This window comes from Neopsephotus bourkii, unplaced genomic scaffold (assembly GCF_033783945.1).
Source record: "Neopsephotus bourkii isolate Nb327-2 ecotype Australia unplaced genomic scaffold, CSIRO-AGI_Nbou_v1 NB_1433, whole genome shotgun sequence".
NCBI lineage: Eukaryota > Metazoa > Chordata > Aves > Psittaciformes > Psittacidae > Neopsephotus > Neopsephotus bourkii.
Window position 1 is genome coordinate 1,230,604 of NW_026901910.1, and position 21,741 is coordinate 1,252,344.

The following is a 21,741-nucleotide window of genomic DNA, read 5'->3' on the forward strand; positions in this document are numbered from 1 at the left end:
ACTCCCAACACAAAGCAGTTAGTGGTTAGGGAATGTCAAGGAGATGACACAAAAATCTCAGGCACTCTGTTGGCTGTAACACAGAGCAACCAATATCCACGAGTGAGGTAGCACATGTGCAATGGTTTTGTTCTTATTTTACATGTTGGCCTTTGACTGTCTTTTCAATATCCTTGTGTCAGGGTGGAGCTGGAACTTGGCACTTTTACCTCCATGGATCCCCTAAACCTCTCTTGGTACAACGGTGACTTCGGTGACAGGAACTGGAGCAAGCCACTCAACGAGTCCATTGTAGACCACAAGCCTCAGTATAACTACTATGCCATGCTGCTCACCCTCCTCATCTTTGTCATTGTTTTTGGCAATGTGCTGGTGTGCATGGCTGTGTCCAGGGAAAAATCTCTTCAGACTACCACTAATTACCTGATCGTGAGTTTGGCAGTGGCAGATCTCTTGGTAGCAACTCTGGTCATGCCCTGGGTGGTCTATCTGGAGGTAGGTGACCCAGTTCTCTTTTTCAGTACTGAATGTTTCTGGCAAATGGGTAGAGAGGGGGAAATGCATCAGCCTGGACTTCAGCTATTTCAAGACCTCCTGAATTTCCCAAAACAAAAGTGTGTTGCAATTCCCAGCAGTTGGTCAGATTTTTCCAAGAAACACACATGATAGCAGATGTCAGGCTGACTTGAAAATATGCTGATGCTCAGAGGGCTTAATTACAATCCAATTGCATTGAAAATCTGACATTTTAATGGAGGGGTCAACAGCAAAAGGACCCAGTTTTGTTTTCAATACTACAGAGACAAACTGCTCATCCCCAAATGTAAGAATGAGTCTGCAACAACATCATGGGAGTCACACTAACTAAGTGCATCAGTAGTAATCAAATCCCTATTTCTGAAGGACTACAGTGTTAAGAAGAGCAGGCAATTATAGAAGTAGGATGTAAATCCGAAGCTTTTATGTCACAATATATGAGAGAAACAGAGCCACAAGTGAGCTACTTTTCACATTGCAGACGTTAGCACATCGGTTTGGTACAAAAGAGCTCTATGCTGCTGCATGCAGAGCCCTATTTGAGTGGCACAGTGGTTTGTGAAAGCCAAATGCTCCCAAGACTGCCACCTGTTTACTCGATGGCAAATTACTCTTACAACAGTAAATAGCCTGAAAGAATGAAATGCATCTCTAGAGGAAAGAATAAAAGAAAATACACAGCTCCTCTCACTTGGCTTGCTTCTCTGGGATGCCCATGTGCCTCAGCCAGCTAAGAGCTGGCATGCTGGTGGCAATTACAACCAAGAGAGAAAGAACAGTGGTGAGAAAGAGTAAAGACTGAAACTATACTGAGTTTACAATTAATTTTCTGGCACTTTACGATAGAAAATGATAAAACAGAGAGGAAAACAGGAAGAAGCCATAATCAATCAACCCATTAAGTATTAATGCAAAGCAAAACGAACCCACTGACATGACATAGGCTGTCAAGAAACCACAGTACTAATTATCACTCTAGTTAATTACTGTTTTCATGGCACTTTAAAAATGTAAAGCATCACGCACCTGCTAAGGCTTTTTTATATGACCACAGGCTGGCGTGATTGTAATCAATGCCTCTGGGCCTAGTTAAGCTCTTCTGTTGTATTCCTCTTTTGTGACAATCCATTTTAAGCAGAGTCTTATGCTGTGAGAAACTCTTGCTCTCTTAGGCCCAGTTATGAGAGTCTCTTAGACACTTATTTTAACATGGAAAAATAAAGCACAAATGGTATAAGATGTTTTCCCTTTTCTGGGCTCATGTGTATATGGAGTTGGTCAGGAACCTCAGTTTCCTTCATCTACCAAGTAGGGCAATCAGGCCTCTACATCTCAGCAATATTTTTCCATTCTTTCCCTTTTCTTAATGTACATTTGCCCTTTCTGCTCTTATCCACATTCTGCTGAACCTGCTGTCAGTCTGAAGCAACAAAACCCACTACAAATGCTTGCTGACAGAGAAGGAGCCATTGGACTGACATGTGCTAGGCACATGGTAGTCCCTCTCTGGGTCTACAGTTTGAAATCAGAACTGGCCAGATCCTTTGTTCTTTTTATGTACTTTGTTCATTTTATTAATGCCTCTATGTCAGAAGCCTGGACAAAAACAAATGTCAAAAGGAAATCCTTTTAAAAAGCAGCCTCAATGCAAACAAATCTTCTACCTCCGAACTTCTGAGGTTTCTCCTATGTAAATGGAAGCACTAAACTGCTGCAGTTTACAGCATCTCCCATAAACTCAGAATTATGCATGCAGGAAACTGGTTTTGCAGAGGCTTATATCTGGCTGGAAACCTTTGCCTTTGGGCACATTCCCATCAAAGTTACTGATGTAACTGTCTCTTAACTGCTTTTTTAATCACCAAGTATTCATCTGTCACTCAGGCTTCAATGCAGTCATTCTTCCTTCTTTATGCTGCCTATGGTTATGTATATCAGAGCAGAAATAACTGAAGAATAGCTATCTTATTCAATCTATTTTCAAATGCAATAGGACTCTATTTTTATTAGAGGGAAATATACTTTTTTCATCACATGTCAAATACAGCAGTCCTAATAATTGCTATTAAACTTAATAGGCAAAGTTCAGTTTCAGTAGCAAGATAAGTGAAGAGAAAAAGGCTACTGGTAACTGGAAGTGTTAGCATTAGTTCTTTGTCTTTACCCCAAAGCGTAGTGTGTCTCTCTGAATCACATTCATCTTGTTCACACAAAGAAAAAAACCTACCCTGATTTTTTAAACTAAGAAATGAAGGAAAGCTCCTGGCCTTTGTTAGGTATAATTGCAAAAAAGTGCCTAATGAAAAGCTGTAAGTACAATCACAGATGCTCAGGATATAAAATTAATGTATGTCCTTCTTCATACTTTGTTGCAAAGCTTCAGAGACCTGTTTAGGTTACTACATAGATCACACTGTTTTTGAGGATACTTGCACTCCCTTACGTCATTGAAATACGAGCCCGGGTTTGTGTCTGCTGTTCAGGGTGCCCAACACAATACAGGGTAACAGGATGGAATTAAGAAAGACAAAATCATGCCAACCCTTAGGGGGATCACTCAAAAGAATGGTTTGGATGGAGCAAAGTACTTCGTTTGTGGCCATGCCATCATCTGAGGCCTTTAGACTAGACAGGACAAAGTCCTTGAAGTCACTTGATGGCACACAATCCTACTTGAAGCAGCATGTGATTGATTGCATGTGACCTGATTCCAGCTGGAACTGCTTTAGACAGGATTTTGATCCCTCTTGAAGCAGTGGAACTCTAGCTACTAGCAAGTGTAGGTAGCTTTGTGCAAAATTCTCCCTTTAGACCATCTCAGTAACATGGACTCAGTGAATTCTTTTACTGACCCTATTTTCTCTTTTGGCAGGTCGTTGGTGAGTGGAGGTTTAGTCGGATCCACTGTGATATCTTTGTAACCCTTGATGTTATGATGTGTACTGCCAGCATCCTCAACCTCTGTGCCATCAGCATAGACAGGTGAGGGCTGCACAGCAGCAAGTTGTGTCAAATCCACAGTAACAAGTCACGGCCACCTTTATATGCTCTAATTTCACCTGTGACTCAGAGACTCGAAATTGACAAGAGCTTGTGTAGCTGATATCTTCTGAAGAGTAACTTAGAGGACCTATATGAGGTTTGAGCAGGGATTCCGTCAGAAGCAGATACAGAAACGCTGGTCTTGGGAGTGTAAATATAATTGTGTGTATACAACCCCATTAATTCAGCCCTTTTGTCCTTTCAAACATGAGTGGGAAGGCCGTAGCTCAGATGGAGTGGAAGGAAAACCTTATGCTAAGCTGACCCCATCCTCATGCCTTCCAAAACAGGGAATGCAGATACCTCAGGGACTTGTGAAACATGCCCTGTACCCTCTTTTTGGTCCAGGCTTTCAGACACAGCAACAAGGTGTCATTTCCCACAGAGTTTGTCAGCACTGGCAGGATAACAATGGACTGGCTTTGTCTCTTCACGTTGCAGGTACACAGCAGTAGCAATGCCAATGCTGTACAACACCCGCTACAGCTCGAAGCGCAGGGTCACAGCCATGATTGCTGTGGTCTGGGTGCTTTCGTTTGCCATTTCCTGCCCGCTCCTCTTTGGCCTCAATAACACAGGTGAGTGTTACGCCACCTGCAGCTGGCTATTGGCATCTTCCTGGCTTTTACTGGGTCCCCAGGTAGTCTTCTGTAAGTCAGGAATAAACATGAGGTTTTAGGTGTACTCAGGATGCATCCATCCCTGTTTCAGGTGTCCTCTCCCCATGTCACTCCAGGTGTTTGTCAGCTGCCTTTGGATCTGTTTCATCCCTTTGCTGCTTCAGACACATCAGAACTGAGGTTATGTAAATGTTTACACAGCACTTGCCAATGCTATATTAACATTCGTCCACTACAAAAATAAAAACCCCTCTTATATTAAAACACATTAAGAGGACATTTGTGGGACAACTAGTTTCACTGAGACAGGAGAGAGAACTGGCTGTTCAGTCATCAGTTTCTTAGGAAAACTGGATTGTATACAGCGTGGGATTTGTAAGCAATAGTCAGGGACTTCGGGTTGTGTGTGACTCCCAAGGGGAGTTTGCTGTTCTGATACCACTTTCATCTGACATGGTAGTTCCCCCTAGAACCTGAACCCCTCATGCTCTTAGTATCTCTGTGCCTTCTTAAAGAGGGGGAGAAGAGGGCAAAGACGGTGCTAGCTCCTAGCAGCAGGGACAAGCCTGATACTTTTTGTCTTCCAGATGAGAATGAGTGCATCATTGGCAACCCTACCTTTGTCGTGTATTCCTCTATCGTCTCCTTCTACGTTCCCTTCATTGTCACCCTGATGGTGTATGTGCAGATCTACATAGTCCTCCAGAAGCGCAGGAAACGTGTCACCACCAAGCTCAGCAGCCGTGGCCTGGACTCAGACACACAAGCCCCACTGAAGGTAACTAGAACTCTACTTTGCTCTCAGCAGTCTTTGTGCATTCCCCTTCCTGCTTCACTTCATTCCCCAAAGCACTTCCTCCTTTTCTCAAATGACACTGGCTGGACTAGATGAAATACTGGATCACAAAGGTGAATGCTGTGTCCTGTGCCATTTGGGAGTCCCAGTTGCACCCTCTGGATTATCAGGCTGATGCTTCACAGGCTTCCCTGGAGCTCAGGGGGTGTTTCAGCAGCAGATCTGCATGAGGAGTTGCTTCATTAGCCGTTTCCTTTGGCTGCTGAGTTTGGGTTGGGTACCTGAGACTACAGGCTATCTTATTTTCTAAGTCAGTCTTGCTCTTGTGACAAATAACTTAATTGGAAATTGTTTGCATGGCTGGGGTGCTATCTACATGCTGGTAATGATCTCTCTACAGTGAAAACAGCCTCTCAGAGAAGGAGATATATGTGCAAGTGGAGTCCAGCTGAGCATGTTAAGTGTGAGACTGCTTGTCAAAACATTACTCTCTCAACACATGCCACAGAGGAATGTATATTCCCACAGGCACTACCTTCAAACTGCATTGCCTCAGAGACCAGTACCATGTCAAGCAAAAGAGGGGGTGAAACAGGAATAGAGCAAAACAAACAGATCTCTGTGTTTTTTTTCCTCTGGTGAGAATCACAAGGGGTAGTTGCCTATATTACTGCTTCTTCAGAGCAGCTTTGCACCATTCTTAGCATCTTGGCCACATTGACTAACTTCTGCTTCATGCCCTGTGTTTGTATTTTCCACCTGCCTCCCTTACCAGCTCCCCTTCCCAATTACTCTGTGCTTGTGTAACCTCTGAGCTGGTGCTTGCCCCTTAGGACAAATGCACTCATCCAGAAGACGTCAAGCTCTGCACAGTTATTGTGAAGTCCAATGGGAGTTTCCAAGTTAATAAGCGCAAAGTGGTGAGTGTTAAAGAGAAGTGGTAGCTTTTCAGAGCTTTTAGCTTCCCCCTTCTCTCCTGTCAGGACGCAAAATGAATTTCTGTGAGGTGGGAGAAAAACAAACTAAGACCAAAGGTTACCATTCAATCTCAAAATTTAAATACTCTTCCCATTCCTTAGAGTGAAGCAGGGGGTTTAAGATCATAGAACTCAAAAAGCCAGACTAAGCTCACCTAAAGATCAGCTATAAAAGCCATGACATTTGAACATTTTGTGTCTTTGATTTTCTTCTCCTCTGCTATTTATTTTAAGCCTTGGTCTGCATTGGCTTGGTTGGGTTTTCCTTGTTGATTTCAGTTTTGTTTATATTCTGAAGATCTAAATAAAATCCATGGGGAGTGGAAACAGTGTCTCCCCCATTTCTTAACCTCTTTGTGCAATAAAGGAGAGTCCTTCCCTGCAGTTGTACCCAAATGTATTATTTCTTGTGAATGCTTTACAGCCCTTTCTCCAAGTATCTACCAAAAACATAAAGAGAAGAGGGATTGATTGCTCTTCAGCATCATCCAGCTTCACTCTGTAAGGAGTGTTCATTGCTTCTCTCTGTATATTTATGTGTCTTTATGTTGTGGACATTTGATTCTTGTCCAGGAGGTGGAGAGTCACATAGAAGAGATGGAAATGGTGTCCAGTACCAGTCCCCCTGAGAAAACCACCATCAAACCTGCAGCACCAAGTAACCATCAGTTGGTTGTGCCAATGGCTTCTAATCGGGGGACAAACTCAACCCTGCAGGCAGCCTTGGACAGCCCCGGGAAACTAGAGAAGAATGGACATGCCAAAGAAACACCCCACACAGCCAAGGTCTTTGAGGCCCAGTCTCTGCCCAATGGCAAGACGAGAAACTTTCTCAAGGCTCTGAGCAGGAGGAAACTGTCACAACAGAAGGAAAAGAGAGCCACTAAGATGCTAGCCATTGTACTTGGTGAGAGAGCACACTGGCTTCCTCTTGTGTTTCTGCAGAAAACCAACAGCTACCAAGGATTAGGGTAGCCGGCCTGAGTGTCCAATGTAGACTGTCTTGTCCAGGCCTCCACAGAAATAACTTCACTTGAAACATTAGAGGACATGTAGGCAAGAGGCTGCCAACAGGAAGGCTTCCTCCTTTCCAGCTAGAAAGAGGTCACAGTGCTGTAAAAATGGCTCAGAAAAGCTGTCCATCTGTGGGGTGTTTGGACTGCCAAAAGACAGCTGAGTGCAGGGGCGAGAGAACTCGTGGGCTTTCTAGAACACAAAAGGCAGCATAGTTCCTCAGCAAGAAACTGGTACCTCTGAAGGTCAGATTTTTTGTTGTTAACTGGTCTAATCTCATCAGCAAAGAAGTTCTGGTACTCAGAATATAGTGTGTGATGTTTAACAGACAAATAGAAGGCTTACTCCCCAGGGAAACATTTTTCCTTCGTACCCAAAAGACCCTTATTGTTCTTGTAGCCTCTAAATTTGTCCAGCTTTCAGAAATCAAAATCTGTCTCTTTCCTTTCCCCCAGGTGTTTTCATCATCTGCTGGCTCCCATTCTTCATCACTCACATCCTGAACATGCACTGCGATTGCAACATCCCCCCAGCAATGTACAGCGCCTTTACGTGGCTTGGATATGTCAACAGTGCTGTCAACCCAATTATTTACACCACCTTCAACATTGAATTTCGCAAGGCTTTCCTGAAGATCCTCCACTGTTAAAAGTAAAAACAGCAACCACATTTTCCAGAATGAGAAAAAATAACGCCGATGCCATTCACGCACACAAATGGGCAGCCATGGAGAGGTCTCGAGCTCTTGTATTTGATGTGAGGCCTGCAGTGTTACAACAGTGCCATGCCCATGCACCTTCTGGTGCAGATGCAACGAGGACCTTCACGTGGGAGGTTCTGTCATTCCTCATGGTGACCTTTGGACTCTGGGACACCAATCCCAAGGGCACTTTTCAGAGCTACCCTCACACTGTGTTTGAAGCGGAAGCAAAAATCAAGACACACTCACTTGATTCTTGCCTGGGACCATCTAACCTTGAGTGCATTAAACACAGACAGGCGCAGAGCCACGTGTTGTTAGCGGTAGGTCACTGCTGCTACCAGTTTGCGTGTTATGTCATCGATGCAATTCTCACCAAAGACAAAACCATCTTTTCTGCTTTGCAATAGGAGCCAGACAGAGCTTGTGGACAAGCTGTGCAATAGCTTTGCCTTCACCCTGAGCTGGCCTACCCAGTATTACACTGCTGAAGCCTTGAGAAAAATCTTTAAGACATCCCCAAGTGAGCTAAGAAGGTTCTGCCAGCTACAGAACCAACTCCTGCAACAATGTGGGCCTACAAGCAACAGGCAGAAGGAAGAAGGGGAGCATAGGTCTCATGTGGGACCACTGCATCAGTGTAAATATGAACAAATAGGATGAATTGAACAGAAGCCTAAGCCAAAAAAAAACACACGGAGTGAACTAAAGAAGCGATACCTTGCACTGCATGGTATACATGCAGATCAAGCAGGACACCAACTACCATCTATCATCAGCCAGCCCAGCAGCAATTTCTGCCCACCAGCATCTCATCTCCACTCTCATACAAGAAGTTACAAAACTAGGTGAGGAGTGTTAGTGTGGTGAATGTAGAAAGAGGAAGACAGTGTGCCGTGTGTGGTATCTGCAGCCACGTCTGCCATGTGAACTTGAACAAGTCAGCTAAGCTAGGTTCAGTTCTTCTCACCTAACTTTGGGGTGCCACGAAGCCAAGGACCACTTCAGATAAGATTTGCCTATGTCTCTCAATAGAGGGAGTACCGAATAACGTTGTGCCTAAATTAATTTAAATTAACAGTAAATGAGATTAAACTGTGTGTTTTGGAAAAAGCCAGAATAAAACCCCAAGAAAGTCCCTAGCTGGACCTGCTCCTGTTCCAAGTTGGACTGTGGAAAGGTCTGGATGTTTCCAGCATCCCTTACCCTCTAGTATCTATCTTTCATGGATAAAAACAATTGAAAACCTGTAACAGCCTAATTTCATCACAGTCTGGCGTTTCCAAATCCACACCGTACGTATTAATTGTACTCAGTTCACAATATATTTTGTAATATCTCTGTAAATAAAATATAGTAAGATTAATAAAATGACATGGAAATAGGCCTGGCTAGAAATTAATGTTGGATCTAGAGAGCTAGATGATTACAAAAGCCATATGCAGAGGAAGGTTCCCAAGTTCTAGTTACCTGCTGTTTTCTAAAGATGTTAAAACACAATCTGGAGAGCAATATCCCTTTTCTTTCTATGCAGTTTGTGGAATATTCACATAGTTTCTGCTTCAGGATAGATGAAGACTGCTGCCAGTAGGGGCTGTTTTATTTCCTGGTTTTCCTACATTGCTAACAAAGCCTTTACCTATGGGATGGACTGTGCTGATAAAATGTGTTCCATCTGTATGTTAAGAGATTATGTCAAGCAGCAATAGCTAAAAGCTGTAATGCTTTTAGCCATTTTGTGAAATTGGAACAGGATTCCCACCTTGATCCAAAGCTTTCCATTCTAAACCTTGTACTCCTGGAAGAGGCTGATGCCCAGTGTTCCCAGTATTTAGCCCATGGACTTTTACAGGATTTGAACATGGCTCTTTAAAGTCTGTTCACAGCTGTAAATGTGATCCTACAGATGGCCAAATGTGTCCCAGCTTAGTGAAGGATTTTAGGTTATGCCCTCAGCAGAAACAGGTCCTATGTATTAACTAGATAGGAGAGTACATGCTTATCAGAGCAACATTTTTTTGACACACATGAGCCAGGTGTTACATGATGCTGTCAGAACAAAACATGAAGAACATATAAGATGGGGCTAGGCACTCTTCTGTCTTGGCACTGCAATGCACAGCCAAGGAACCTTTGTACTTTGTATGTTAATAGGATTATGGGCAAGGAAAAAAACCAAAACCCACTTCTTACAGAAGCACAGGAAACTTTCCAATCCTTTTTTAATTACAAAATTGGAAACACTGACTCAAGAGATCTCAGGCGTAAGCTATCTGCTCTTTTCTTTTCCTCCCCAGTTTTAACCAAGCAAGTCTGCTCAATGATAGGAATCAACTCAGGCTGGTATTACGTGAAAGATTCAAAAATAGCATAAAGCCAGTAGGATTTGAGTGGAAAAACAGTAACAAGCTATTGCTTAATTTTCTGATGTATTTACAATGGCAAAACAGAAGGTGCCATTGGACTTTTCAAGTTAACCTTATCAAAATAGAAAATAATATGCATATAAGAAAGAAAGCTTTAAAGCATTTGGAAGTTGCCATAGGTGGTATTTGCCCTGTATTAAACCTGGTGTGAGCCCTGAAAAGAAGTGGAATCTAAACAGTGTCTTAACTTTGTCCCATGATTTTATTTTGTGTTCAGTGTTAACCCAGGACAAAATCCTCATCTTCAATACTGTGGACCTTGTTCAAACATTTTCTTTCTGAATCTAGATGCAGAGCTTTATAACTCAACTCACCTGAACTACTGGACTCACTGATGAAAGACTCTTCCAAAATGTCATGGAGGAAAAAAGCTGCTGAAAAAGGGCCTATATCCCTCATACACTTGCTAACTTGGACCAAAAAAAAAGCCTGGTGTCATTTCCTAGAGATTAAGGATTTGTTGGGAGAAGTTACCTGCAGCCCATCGTTCATCCCAATGACAGATTAAGCCACTTATTCCTAACACTCCAGGCTCGAAGGTAGCTTGTGGAAGATACCCACTGCCCTTGGAAAGGCAGTAATGCCGTGTCTTTTCATCTCCCCTGCAGCAGGTTTTCCTTTCGCATTATACATCTGCACTTAAAGACAACAAACTATAGCACCTTCCACCCATGAATCAAGCCTTCAGAACTCTTTTTGAGAGAGGATGGAAATATATCACCCTCTGGCTTTACAAAGAATAAACTAATGCCAAGAACAACAACAGTCTTTGCAATCTGTCCAGCACCTGGTGCAATGACAACCTGCCTATAGCTGTGATGGATAGTGTTTGTTACAGTCAGTCGCATCATGCAAGACTCTGAGGCCTCTTGCCCACAGATCTGTGTCTGGCAAACACAGTCCTCACTGTTACTTCCACTCTGGAAAAAAACACTGCTTTCCCAAGGACTTCAGAAGGAGGGACATGCTGATGATGGTAAGGGTACTGATATGTTTTTTAAATCACATTAGTGAGAAGATTTCATTTCTTCATTCCTGAAGAAAAACTTAAGACCCTTGCTATAGTCCCTATTTTGTGATTCATTATTTGTAACTGAAGCTTTAGTTCTGCTTATTGAGTCTTCCTGTTCCTGCTTTTCTTCCCTGAGATTCACAGCTTCCTGAAGCCCGTGTGGCTCTCTGCACCCCTGAACAGGTTTTAATTAAGAAGCTAGTGAATTCTGCCTGCACTGTATTTGGCGCTTGCCTGCTTGCTCCCACTACAGTCATGATACTGTTTATCTTCCTGATTGAAGAGTAAACTAATTACAGTAGGTCTAGCTAGCTTATTAAATCCTGCTGAAAAGAAAAGAAGAACAGGAAGAAAAAGCCACTACCTCTGTGGTGAAAATCTGCAGTGAAAACATGACTCCCTGAAGAGTCAAGAATGTGTAATAGCCATCACAAGTACATGTGACACCAACAAATGTCTTCATACAGCACTGTAATTAAATAGAGACTTGCACAAGCTACCCTGATGTTATATGCTTATTTTGTTCTTTTTTACCACGAGCAGCAACTTAGCTGTAAGGGGCCAGACTCCAGGGACCTACACTTACGCATCATACAAGCACATAACAGGAAAAGATGGTCTTCAGGGGACATCTTGTATTTTTTCTGGTGTGCTTTTCAGATTAGTTGCATTTCTATTTTTCTCCCTTGTGCCAGTTCATTCTTAAGAATTTTGGCTTTTGTCTAGACTGAAGCTTGGAGAATCAGACATGGGAGAAAAGGATGCAGAAAGACACAGACAGAAGAGAAAATGGTCCTAAATTTCTCCATCTCTTCTCTTCTAGACAGAACCAGACTGGGGAGGATTTGGAGGAGGAAGGGATGAAACCCAGATAAGTACCTAGACAAGAGCAGTCATGCTGGTACTCCTGGCATCACAGCAGCTGTCTGTATTTACTTTTTGGCACTACTCATTCACATCTGGTGCATAGCAGTACAGGTCTGAGATGGGGGTATAAAGCCACTGCTCTCACAGGGACACTGTCTTCCTGAGCTGTAAAAGTTGAGGGAAACAACTATAAATGAGTCAAATATAAGCACCAATCTATATGAGTTTGGTTAGCAACGATAGACAATTGTATGGAATCTACAAACTCACAACCTCCCTGCATGAAGAAATAATAGAAACTGCCAGACCACTGTAACACTGTAGACAATTTGTATTGTAAGTACAGTATTTTACCACTGTGTTTTATACAGAAGTTGATACGTCCAAAAAACATAATTATTGACTTGACTTGGTTAAGCACATCCAGCATAAGAATTCACATCGCTGGGAGTATTTCAACTGTCTTCATCTGTCACTTGGGCTTGTATACAAGGTTTTGGTGAAGATGCTGCATAGGGCTGGCAGTGCATCTGAGCCCTTTGTAGTAGGTTATGCCAAGGTCAAGTAACTAGTCATGTGTGAGGTTTTTCTCTCTTCTGCATTTCATGGGGGAAGCTTCATTATTTCCTTCAGGAATATTTACTTTCATATTGTTCTTACTGGTAGAACGTTTCATCAAGCTAAATGCTGAAATATTTGGTAGTTATACAAGAACTAATCCAATAGATGCATGTGAACCTCAGCCAGGCTTAGTGAGCACAATAGTAAAACCTCAGCTTAGGCTGCAACACAATTGGGGTTCATGGATAGCTCTCTCCAAGATTAATCCCTCCTCCTGCTAGGATATAAAACTGTGTATCTGGAAGAATTAAAAAGCTGAAGTATCTGTTTAAGGGCATTTTGGATCCTTGGCATGAGCCAAAGGTCTGCTCAGTTTTGAGCCAGCACAGAACAGAAAGATGATCCCTGCCCTGACATCTTCAGCTTATACATTAACCAGAATCTCTAAAGCTACTAAGTTCAACTGATGCTTAGCTCTCCGTGATGTGTGAATCCATCTCAATGTCTGATGGAAAATTAGGTGCTCAAGCAACCCTAACACAACAGAATAAATGACATTGCAAGCTGAAACAACAGGACACACACCATCTTGGTTTTAGTGTGTCTAGCCATACCCTGTCAGGATAAAAGGCCAGCTCCTATGAGGTTCTCCCTTACAGCAAAATTGCTTTTGAGTCTGTGGATTACAAAACAACCACTGCCAGCAAGCACTATTCACACCATCCAAACAAAGTAAACCAGAACTGACCTGTCCACGTCCTGGGGCATTTGAGCGAGTCCTGTAGTTTCAGGTTAGGTCTGACGGATGAATGGGTTATGCTTCCTTCTGCACATCTAGAGAAAAAAAAGAGAAAACCAGTTGCACTTGCTAAATTAACTCACTCTTTTCAATCCAAGCTTCTTTTAGTAATTAGAACTGCTCCCCCCACTCCTGTTTTCTGACAATACCAGACTGTCTGCTTCATGAATAGCTTTTGACTCATAAATAACAATTTTCTTCACCAAAGAAAGAGTGATGCTGGTGGACTAAATATATTAGAGTGTGATGAATGATTAGCAGACCTAGAAATGCATTCAAAGAGACTTAAACAAAGCAAATCGCAGATCCTTTGAAGGAGGAAAAATGTGCTGTATTTCCAAGCTGCCATGCTGGGCCCATAAAAAAAAAAGTGGGATAATGAAAACAAGTGAGCGCATTTAACCAAGCTTAGCTTTGCTTCCCTGCTGCATGCAATCAACTGTATCCATAGCTTTGATGAGACTATAAAGATTACATCACTTAAATCTCAGCTGCAGGATTTTTTCCCAGACTTAGTGAAGGAAAGCAAGCAAACAGCACAGAGGTTTTGTGCTTGCTCTGCATTAGAAGCCATCACTCCTGTTTATAACCAAGCCATTACAGAGATATTAACACATAGCTAGGGGAGTTTGTAGCATGTAATGGGAATACAACTTGTACACTAGCAGCAAGTTTTGTCAAAGTAAAGCGAAACAAGCTACAAATACACAGAAAGCTGATTAAAATAGGCTCTATAAGGTGACTGTGGAATTCAGCTGCTATCACTTCACTGGAGAGGCTCCTCAACATAGAGCAGATGAGGTAAATCAGCCTCTCAGGCCTACTGCCCTGTCTCAGACACCAGAGATTCATCAGCTCTAACTGTGAGAAGCCCAACAGGGCTATGGTCTGCATGCCTCCTGCCTAACCCAGAATCAGTGCTGTGAAACCATGACGTTTCAGCAGCATGCTGGTTTCTCGCTCCAGCAATCCTTGTGCCTCTCTCACAAGCCTTCTGCTCCCTGCATCACTTCACACAAACTCTGTTTCAGCAGTGTCTTTCTTGCTTTAGCTTCTCAGGTTCCTTTAGCCCCTTTTGGGCCAGTGTCATGTACCTAGCTCACTCAGAAGCTGGGGACAGATGCTGCATCACCTTTTCACCTGATGCCTGTCCTGCAGTGAGAGGTGGGACAGGGAATCTCTTCAGATATGAGAGATTCCTGACCACAGCGAGTCCTGCTGCTCTTGTAAATGGACAGGTCCCAGGCTCCGAGTGAGCAGAGCACAGGGAGCTGTATAAACCTCTGCCTGTGATCTCAGTAGAGCCAAAGGATCCAGACACTGTCCAGATCCTTTTTCCTGCAGGACACACTGCTTGTAACAGTCAGCAGCGGAAGACTTAATCCAGGCATGGTCAGGGCCTGAGTCCTCACCAGCAGACACCACCTTTCTGAACCTAGCACACACAGATGTCAGGTCACGAGTTGGGAACTTGTCTGTGTGAACAAATGGGCAGTCAGTGCTAGTTTAAACAAATATGCGTGTACTTCTCTTCCCGAATACCTGCCTCCCCTTGGGACAGCTTGAGCTATAAATAAAAGTGATTTTGATCAAGCATAATTCTCCTAGTTTGCTAGAATAAGACAGCAAGATTGCAAAGCAGCTGCTGTGGTTCCTTTAGAGAGATTTGCAGTGTAATGGCATGATGACGTCTTCTCTCACAGCAGGGGACAGCCAATGCTCGGCCTGAAGCTGTCATTTATATGATGCTGTGCTCTGGCTAGTAGGTTAAAAACATACTTATGTGCCCATGTCTGGCCTGGCTTAAATCCATTGCATGAGATGATTCAGTGACACATGGAGTTGATACCAAAGAGCTGAGTTACTGCTTCTACCTCCCTACAGGCTGTGGGCCAGGTTCCCTAGAGAGAATAGTACAGATAATGATATAGAATTAGAGGGTTTGACCCAAAACAAAACTGGCGAGTTTGGAATCTAAATCTAATGAGTAGGCTGGATAAAAGCAGAGACATCAGGGAAAATATTTATGCTTTTGTAGCACTGTACACCCACTTTGCACTCTGGTTTGCTGTAAATGACAGTATAAGTGCAGAACAACAGGGAATCAGCTTCTGCAATCTCTGTGAAGGCTGGAGTCTAGATGCAAAAGTCACACCAAATTAACCTACAGACGTAGATTTATGACAGAATTATTGCGGCTTGGCAATTTACTGTGCTACAGTAATTGAGTTTGTGCATGTTCTCAGCTGGTGGCAGATGCTTTGGGTTACATTCCTTCATTATGGTTACATTAACATGCCTACCTTGAACTTGCTATGAGTTAAGATTATGCAAAGAGTGATTTACTGGGGCTCAGTTAATGCACGGTAACCTGTTTAGCCATGGAGATATGCCTGTGTGTCTGAGACTGCTTATCAAAGGAAATATTCTAGTCTATGTGGCAGTTCTCAGGGCATCATATGAAGAACATGTCTGATTGCTTTTTGATGAACAAGCCTGGTAAATGACTTCAAAGATGAAACCAGAATCAGTGCAGAAGATTACAGAGTGTGAAACACTAGGAACTGGAACATGATTCAGAGATACCAGTGAAAAGCCAAAAGCTGGTACATTCTGCCATCCTCTTAATTAAAAAAAGCAAAGGGAAGTTTTCCATGAAGCAGACTCATTTTGAGACACACTTCTTCACCCAGCCTGTCTGACAAAGAAAAGCTCTCTGAATAAAGCAAGGTGCTTGGAAACAGATGTTTAAAACCAAAAGCCTTGGAGTAAAGCTGTCACCCTGCAGTAACAAACACTGCACTTCCACCAAAGTGGCGCCAGCAATGGGGTAGGGCACCCCCATTCACAGGGGGTTCATCCCAGCACATCTTCATGCTAAAGAGGCCTTAGGAAGTGTATTTGCTGCCTGCAAGAGGAGGAACTGACTATAAGCATGTGTGTATGTGCACAAGCATGCTGAGCAGGTAAAATCATAGGCATAGAAGATACCTTTGCAATCAAACCCATCTTCCAGCTGTCTGCCCACACAAAGCTCATGTTCCCTAGAAGTCTGAAATCCATGCTTATGCTTTCTGCATGTCACCCAGCACCTTCCAGACAGCCCTGTTCCTGACCTCATGGACTAATTAGCTCCAAAAGCTGCCTTAACCCACTGTGAGACCCTTCTCTACACACAGATTTAAAACACTTAACCTTTGCTGAAAGCCAAAGCCGTGTCTCTTTCAGCATAGGGATTGTGGAGAAGGGATGAGCTGGAATACATGCAGTACAAACACTCATTTGGGAGTCATTTCCCTTTTCAAGTCCTCTGTCAGCTTCAGGATCAAAAAATCCCCAGTAAAATCTGAGTAGAAAAGCCAGAGCTATGTAAAGCAGCATATTTCTTCCAGAAATCAGAGTGCAGCTCCAGTTCCCAAGGAACTAATCCTTGCTATTCAGCCCATCTGGATACATCTGGAGCACAGTTCACTTGACACAAAGGTTCAAGCAGCAAAGCTGACCATTTTAAACATTTGGTTTTTTACCTTGGTTTAAGGCTCTATTTTCTCCCAGTCTAGATCAATACTGCATAAAAGTGGCAATTTATCAACTGTGCTTAGCTGCCATGGTCCATGAAACCCAATCAGAGCTAAAAGAAGTAATTACAGCAATTACCCTGGTCTATGCTGACAGGCTACAAGAGTCAACACTCCAACACATGCACTCACCCACACAACAGGCTCAGAGTAGGACTGTGGAAACTGGTCCCCATAGTAATTAATCATAGCAAGCATCAGTCACTCTGTCACCTCCGGGTGCTCAGAGCAAGTGTCTGACAGCTGAATGCCAAGGCTGAAAGTGGAGCTGCAGCAGGAGTGTCAAGGATTCAGTTAATCTTGGCCGTGGACAGTTCAAGTCTCATCACTGTGGCAATCATCCTCCAGACATTAGAGATGGGGTTGGGCATCAAACAAGAGCACAGTCTGAAGGCAGATCAGCACTGTAACTCCCTGTTATATGGTTCACTTGAGTGTTCAGCTGCAGAGGAATGGGTAGTGGTGTTTGTTATTGTCTGCCTCATCACAGTCTCACTGTGTTCCTATGTCCAGCTCTGGGAGTTGAGACCAGCCTTGTTCACATGCCAAGCTCATCAATATACCCATGAGCCAAGCTGAGCAGTTACAGTGCACTGCAGACCCTCAAGGGCAGCAAATGGTCACGTTGCAGCCTTCATTTGGCAAGCTGATCATGCTAGGTAAAAAGCTGTACTAAGCTGGGGAGGGAATGTCACCTTCTGTCAGCATGCACTGCCATTCCCTGCTAAATTAAGGAAAGCTCTCCTGCTCAGATGCTAACATGGTTTTACTCCGTTGCTGCTGTATGGATATGTTCCTCCAATAGGCTTAAGAAACACTCATTTAAGCCAGTCCTTCAGCAATGTGAAGTGTTCTGGCTCACTGAAAGTCTTGTTAACTTGACAATACAGTTGAAAGCCCTTCTTTCCAAAGAGCCTCACTACATTTTGGGTGAGTTCCCCCTTTTCTCTGGTTTTGCTTCTTTATTTTATGGCAGTGGTGGTTGTTCTTTTCCCCTGTTACTTTTATAACTGTCTCAGTGGATTCATGTGCTGTGACATTTTCCAGCATTTACTCGAGTCTCTGGGGATGAGCCATAAACAGAACACAACCATGCTCAGTCAAAAGGAGCAATGCATCGGCCAAATAAACCCTCTCAGCTCTCCTGGGAGAAACTGTGCTGGGTGTGAGACAACAAATACTTCTTCAAAACAAAGGCAGGTCAGGCTCAGCAAAACCTTTTGACAGCCTGGAGTCTTCTTCAAAAGGACAAATTAATTCCCTGAGCTCCTTATAAGGATTAGTTGGGACTTTTTTCCTGCTTGGAGCACACAGAAAAGTTTGTCCAGAGAACAGCAATAAGATCTATCCTATGGTGATAAGAACACTCCTCTGCCTTACTAAGAACTAAGCTTGTGCTGAAGAGCAGTAGAAGTGCCATGGAACAAGTCCAGATATGCCCCAGACTTCAGTTCTGTCAAAGCTATAATCAGCATCCATAAAATTTCCCTTGGATGAAGCCTTGGGAGGCATGGTGTAATGTGAGGTGTCCCTGCTCATGGCAGGGTGGTTGGAACTGGATGATCTTAAGGTCCTTTCCAACCCTAACTATTCTACGATGCGATGGTTCCCAATTCTAAAGTAATGGCACTGTACCACAGGATGAACAACAGCAATAAAGGCTCACTTTATCCATTATTGCAGCTAATTACTGTACCTCTATTGTTGATCCTGGCCTCAGCTTCCTCTCCATAATTGCTCCAGATGGAGGCTGGATCTTTACAGTGGTATTTTTAACCAGTAACATTGTCTGGGGTTTGGTTTGGGGTTTTTTTTGGGTGAGGTTGTCTTGTTTTCAATTCTGAGCACAGCTACCACACATCTCTAGGATGAAGAGTTAAGTCATGTTCTGTGGGGGCTGGCTGAGCTTTCTGTCCATTCTGATCTTTTATCTTCTTGATTTGCCAGTTTTCAAACCATTTTTTTTCCAAACAGAAAGGAAGCACTTGTGCAACAAATAAATGGTAGCTCATTATAGCTGCATGCAAGTTGATTCACAAATCACCTGTTCACTGACTTGTACTCATGCAACTGAGTATATCATAAAGGGATATTAGTATTTTAGAGAGCAAAAAAGTGTGAGGAGGTTTATTCTAGGAGTTCACAAACATCCCCCCTGCATAAGCTGCATTAGACAGAAGGGAGTTGTAATAAAATCGGAGTTGAGCTCTTCACACTGGTCCCTTGTGGTTAACTTAAGCTAAGTTTAAATACAGGTTAATTCATTAAAGAGTTGCTGGGACCCAACCCCCCCCCCCCCCTCCCCCCAGCCTGGTAACCCTTGCCAATAAACGGGGTAAATCTGAGAGACTCACTTAAAGAAACGCTACTGCATCGCGTCCTCGTAAGAGCAGAGCAATTTGTTAACCACAGCAATACTTAGTGACTCATAACAGCATCAGCAGTCTTTCTTGCTAACCAAACAGAACACAGCTTTTCAACACAGATACAATGAGCAACTGCCTCTCTACATCATTATGTGATTAATTCTATTCCCACAGGATTTTATTCTATTTGTAAATCACCCATGGAGGAGAATTTGGCCCATGATCCACGTCTTGATAACATAAAAATGATGTTTTCTGTATTTTAGTAGGGTGGAACTGACTTACTTTTAGGTTCAATTGTTTACATCTTTTTTTTAATTGCAACAAGGAAGATGTAGATTAAACTCAAAGTAACTTACTTTTTTTCCCCTCCAAACTGTAATAAGAGTGTAGCAGAATGAATTGCCCTTGGAAGTAATGTCTGCAACTGATAACTTTTAAGGACAAGTTAGAGGAATGTGTTTCCAGGGATTATTTCATGCAGAGGACAGGATACTACCCTTGGAGATCTTTCCAGCTGTATTAAAAACACTGGTCATGGTAGCACCAATCATTGCCAGAAAAGAACTATTTACTTCAAGTAAATACATCATGTTTGATTTCTTCTGTGTTTGAGTCAGCTAACCTGCTGGGCTACCAGCAACCCCCTGCTTCAGCAAGTTTGCTTTAGGCCAGAAATCAGCATAAACAGCAGGCAAGTTTGCTGGGCTGGGAGAGGCTGCAAACCAGACATGAGAGAAAGCATTAACAAGTTTTTGCTCCATGAAGTGGAAGATATGCAGAGCTCTGCATGGAAGCAGTGCTGCAACAGCATCAGCCTGATGAGGGTCAAAAGAGGCAACCTGTGTAGAAAGAGCACAGGTATTTCTCTGGGTTTATTCACACTAGGCAGGCTTTCTCTAATGGGAGCACTCCCCTGGTGTTTCAGCCTTTTTTCTAGGGTTTTAGGCCAGTTCCAGTCAGAGGTACAAAAGAAGCTTCTTTCTTTAGGGGGGGTCTCTCATGCAGGGTCTTTGCCTTGCATACAGCAAGCATCCCAAGCACAGCTCCATCACGGTATCTCCTCACCAGACTGCCTCCATGCTGTTGAACTCAGGCCTCTCTGGGGCTGTAACAATGTACTGTCAAGCTTACAAACAGTCACTGTTGGGTTGTGGCTTGGGTGTTATTTCTGGTTGGTTTGTTTGGCTTTTCTTTTTCTTCTCTTCCCAGAAAGGAGGAAAAGGGGTGATATCTGGGCCAGTAGCAAGCTGCAGAAGAGAAGGGTTTAATGCTGTGCTCTAAGAATAAAGGAAAGTATAAACTGATGGCAAGATCAAAAAATAATAAACTCGCTGAAGATGAAATGCCTGTTAGGAGAAAAGAGCAAGCTCTCCTTGGTACCCAAACAGGCACTTGGTTCCATTACTGTGATGGAAGCTCTCACACCTGCATGCAAGGACAGAACTGGGTGGAGTTTTTTGAAATGATGCATGTTTTTTATTTCAAAGGGAAAGAATTAAAATACTGCCTGAAGCTGGGGAGTAGCACAGGTAAGTGATGGATAGTCAGGAAAGAGAGCAGCCAGAGCAGGATTAATTCTGTCAGACCATGAAAAACCTGTGAAGGGAGTAAGGCATGTCTTACACTGATGTCTAATACAGTACAGATCCTACAACCACCTCCTTGTAACAAAGAGAAACACATAGCATTCACTATTTCTTCTTACATTAAAATCACTGCCTCCTACATTCACATCATTGCTGTCAGAAACATCTTAATTCTCCACACTTAAGGGGGCATGGAAAAAAACAAGCATTTCTGCTAAAAATAGACTTCTTTCCCCCAAGCTGTACTTATTCAGATCTGTTTTCTCCAAAATGCAGGATTATTTCAATTTAATCACATATCTACATAGTTCTAGTACTGCCAAACAAACAAACTATAATCACTAGGAAGCAGGATCTTCCCTCCAGATTTGCCACTGCTGAGAGAAGACTGCTTAGATAAGCAAGTACTGGAAACACACCCAGAAGAAAGTAGTGATTTCAAAAGGTTTCTGTTCTGAAAATCCTACGCTTTAGAAAACTTCAGGCAAAATGGTAGAACTGCCCACAGAACTGAATGCTGCTTAGCATGAAGCTATTTGCATAGAGGCACAAGGCAGCATCACACAGAGACACAAAGTCTTTGAAGATCTGTTCATGTGATAAAGTATGCCAAGCAACTCAGGGCAGTGAATGAAAAGGTCAAGGCTCCAAAGTGTTTGAATCAGCTGAAAGATCTGAGGTCTTACACCAGGGCAGAGACAGGACAAAAATTAAGGCACCCGAGTCTTAATGAAGGTAACTTTTAAAGACAGGAAGAGAGCAACAGACACAATAGAGAAGAAAAGCAGTGTGCATTTACAAGCAGACGTGTAGGATCCCAAGCAGGGCGTGCAATTTGAATGACGATAAGCTATGAC

General features: G+C 43.0%; 1 protein-coding gene and 1 long non-coding RNA gene across 3 annotated transcripts in view; one reads left to right on the forward strand and one right to left on the reverse strand.

Moving 5' to 3' along the window:
* Nucleotides 1–11,634, forward strand: part of DRD2 (dopamine receptor D2) — a 32,595-nt gene extending 20,961 nt beyond the window's left edge. The window contains exons 2-9 of one of the 2 annotated variants that reach the window (XR_009727691.1): nucleotides 183–495; nucleotides 3,410–3,519; nucleotides 4,021–4,157; nucleotides 4,787–4,977; nucleotides 5,829–5,915; nucleotides 6,546–6,879; nucleotides 7,442–8,534; nucleotides 10,401–11,634. Coding sequence is in view for 1 of the 2 variants with exons in the window: in XM_061368339.1 (XP_061224323.1) it covers nucleotides 214–495; nucleotides 3,410–3,519; nucleotides 4,021–4,157; nucleotides 4,787–4,977; nucleotides 5,829–5,915; nucleotides 6,546–6,879; nucleotides 7,442–7,635 (1,335 nt within the window). In the remaining variant the exon portion in view is untranslated. Of the gene's footprint in view, nucleotides 1–182; nucleotides 496–3,409; nucleotides 3,520–4,020; nucleotides 4,158–4,786; nucleotides 4,978–5,828; nucleotides 5,916–6,545; nucleotides 6,880–7,441; nucleotides 9,072–10,400 lie in introns of those variants that run through there. The other variant, XM_061368339.1, reaches the window with a different exon arrangement.
* LOC133220345 (uncharacterized) overlaps nucleotides 1–21,741 on the reverse strand; it is a 50,714-nt gene that overhangs the window by 23,565 nt on the left and 5,408 nt on the right. The window contains exon 2 of the long non-coding RNA XR_009727692.1: nucleotides 13,301–13,386. This is a non-coding gene — a long non-coding RNA (uncharacterized LOC133220345). The remainder of the gene's footprint in view (nucleotides 1–13,300; nucleotides 13,387–21,741) is intronic.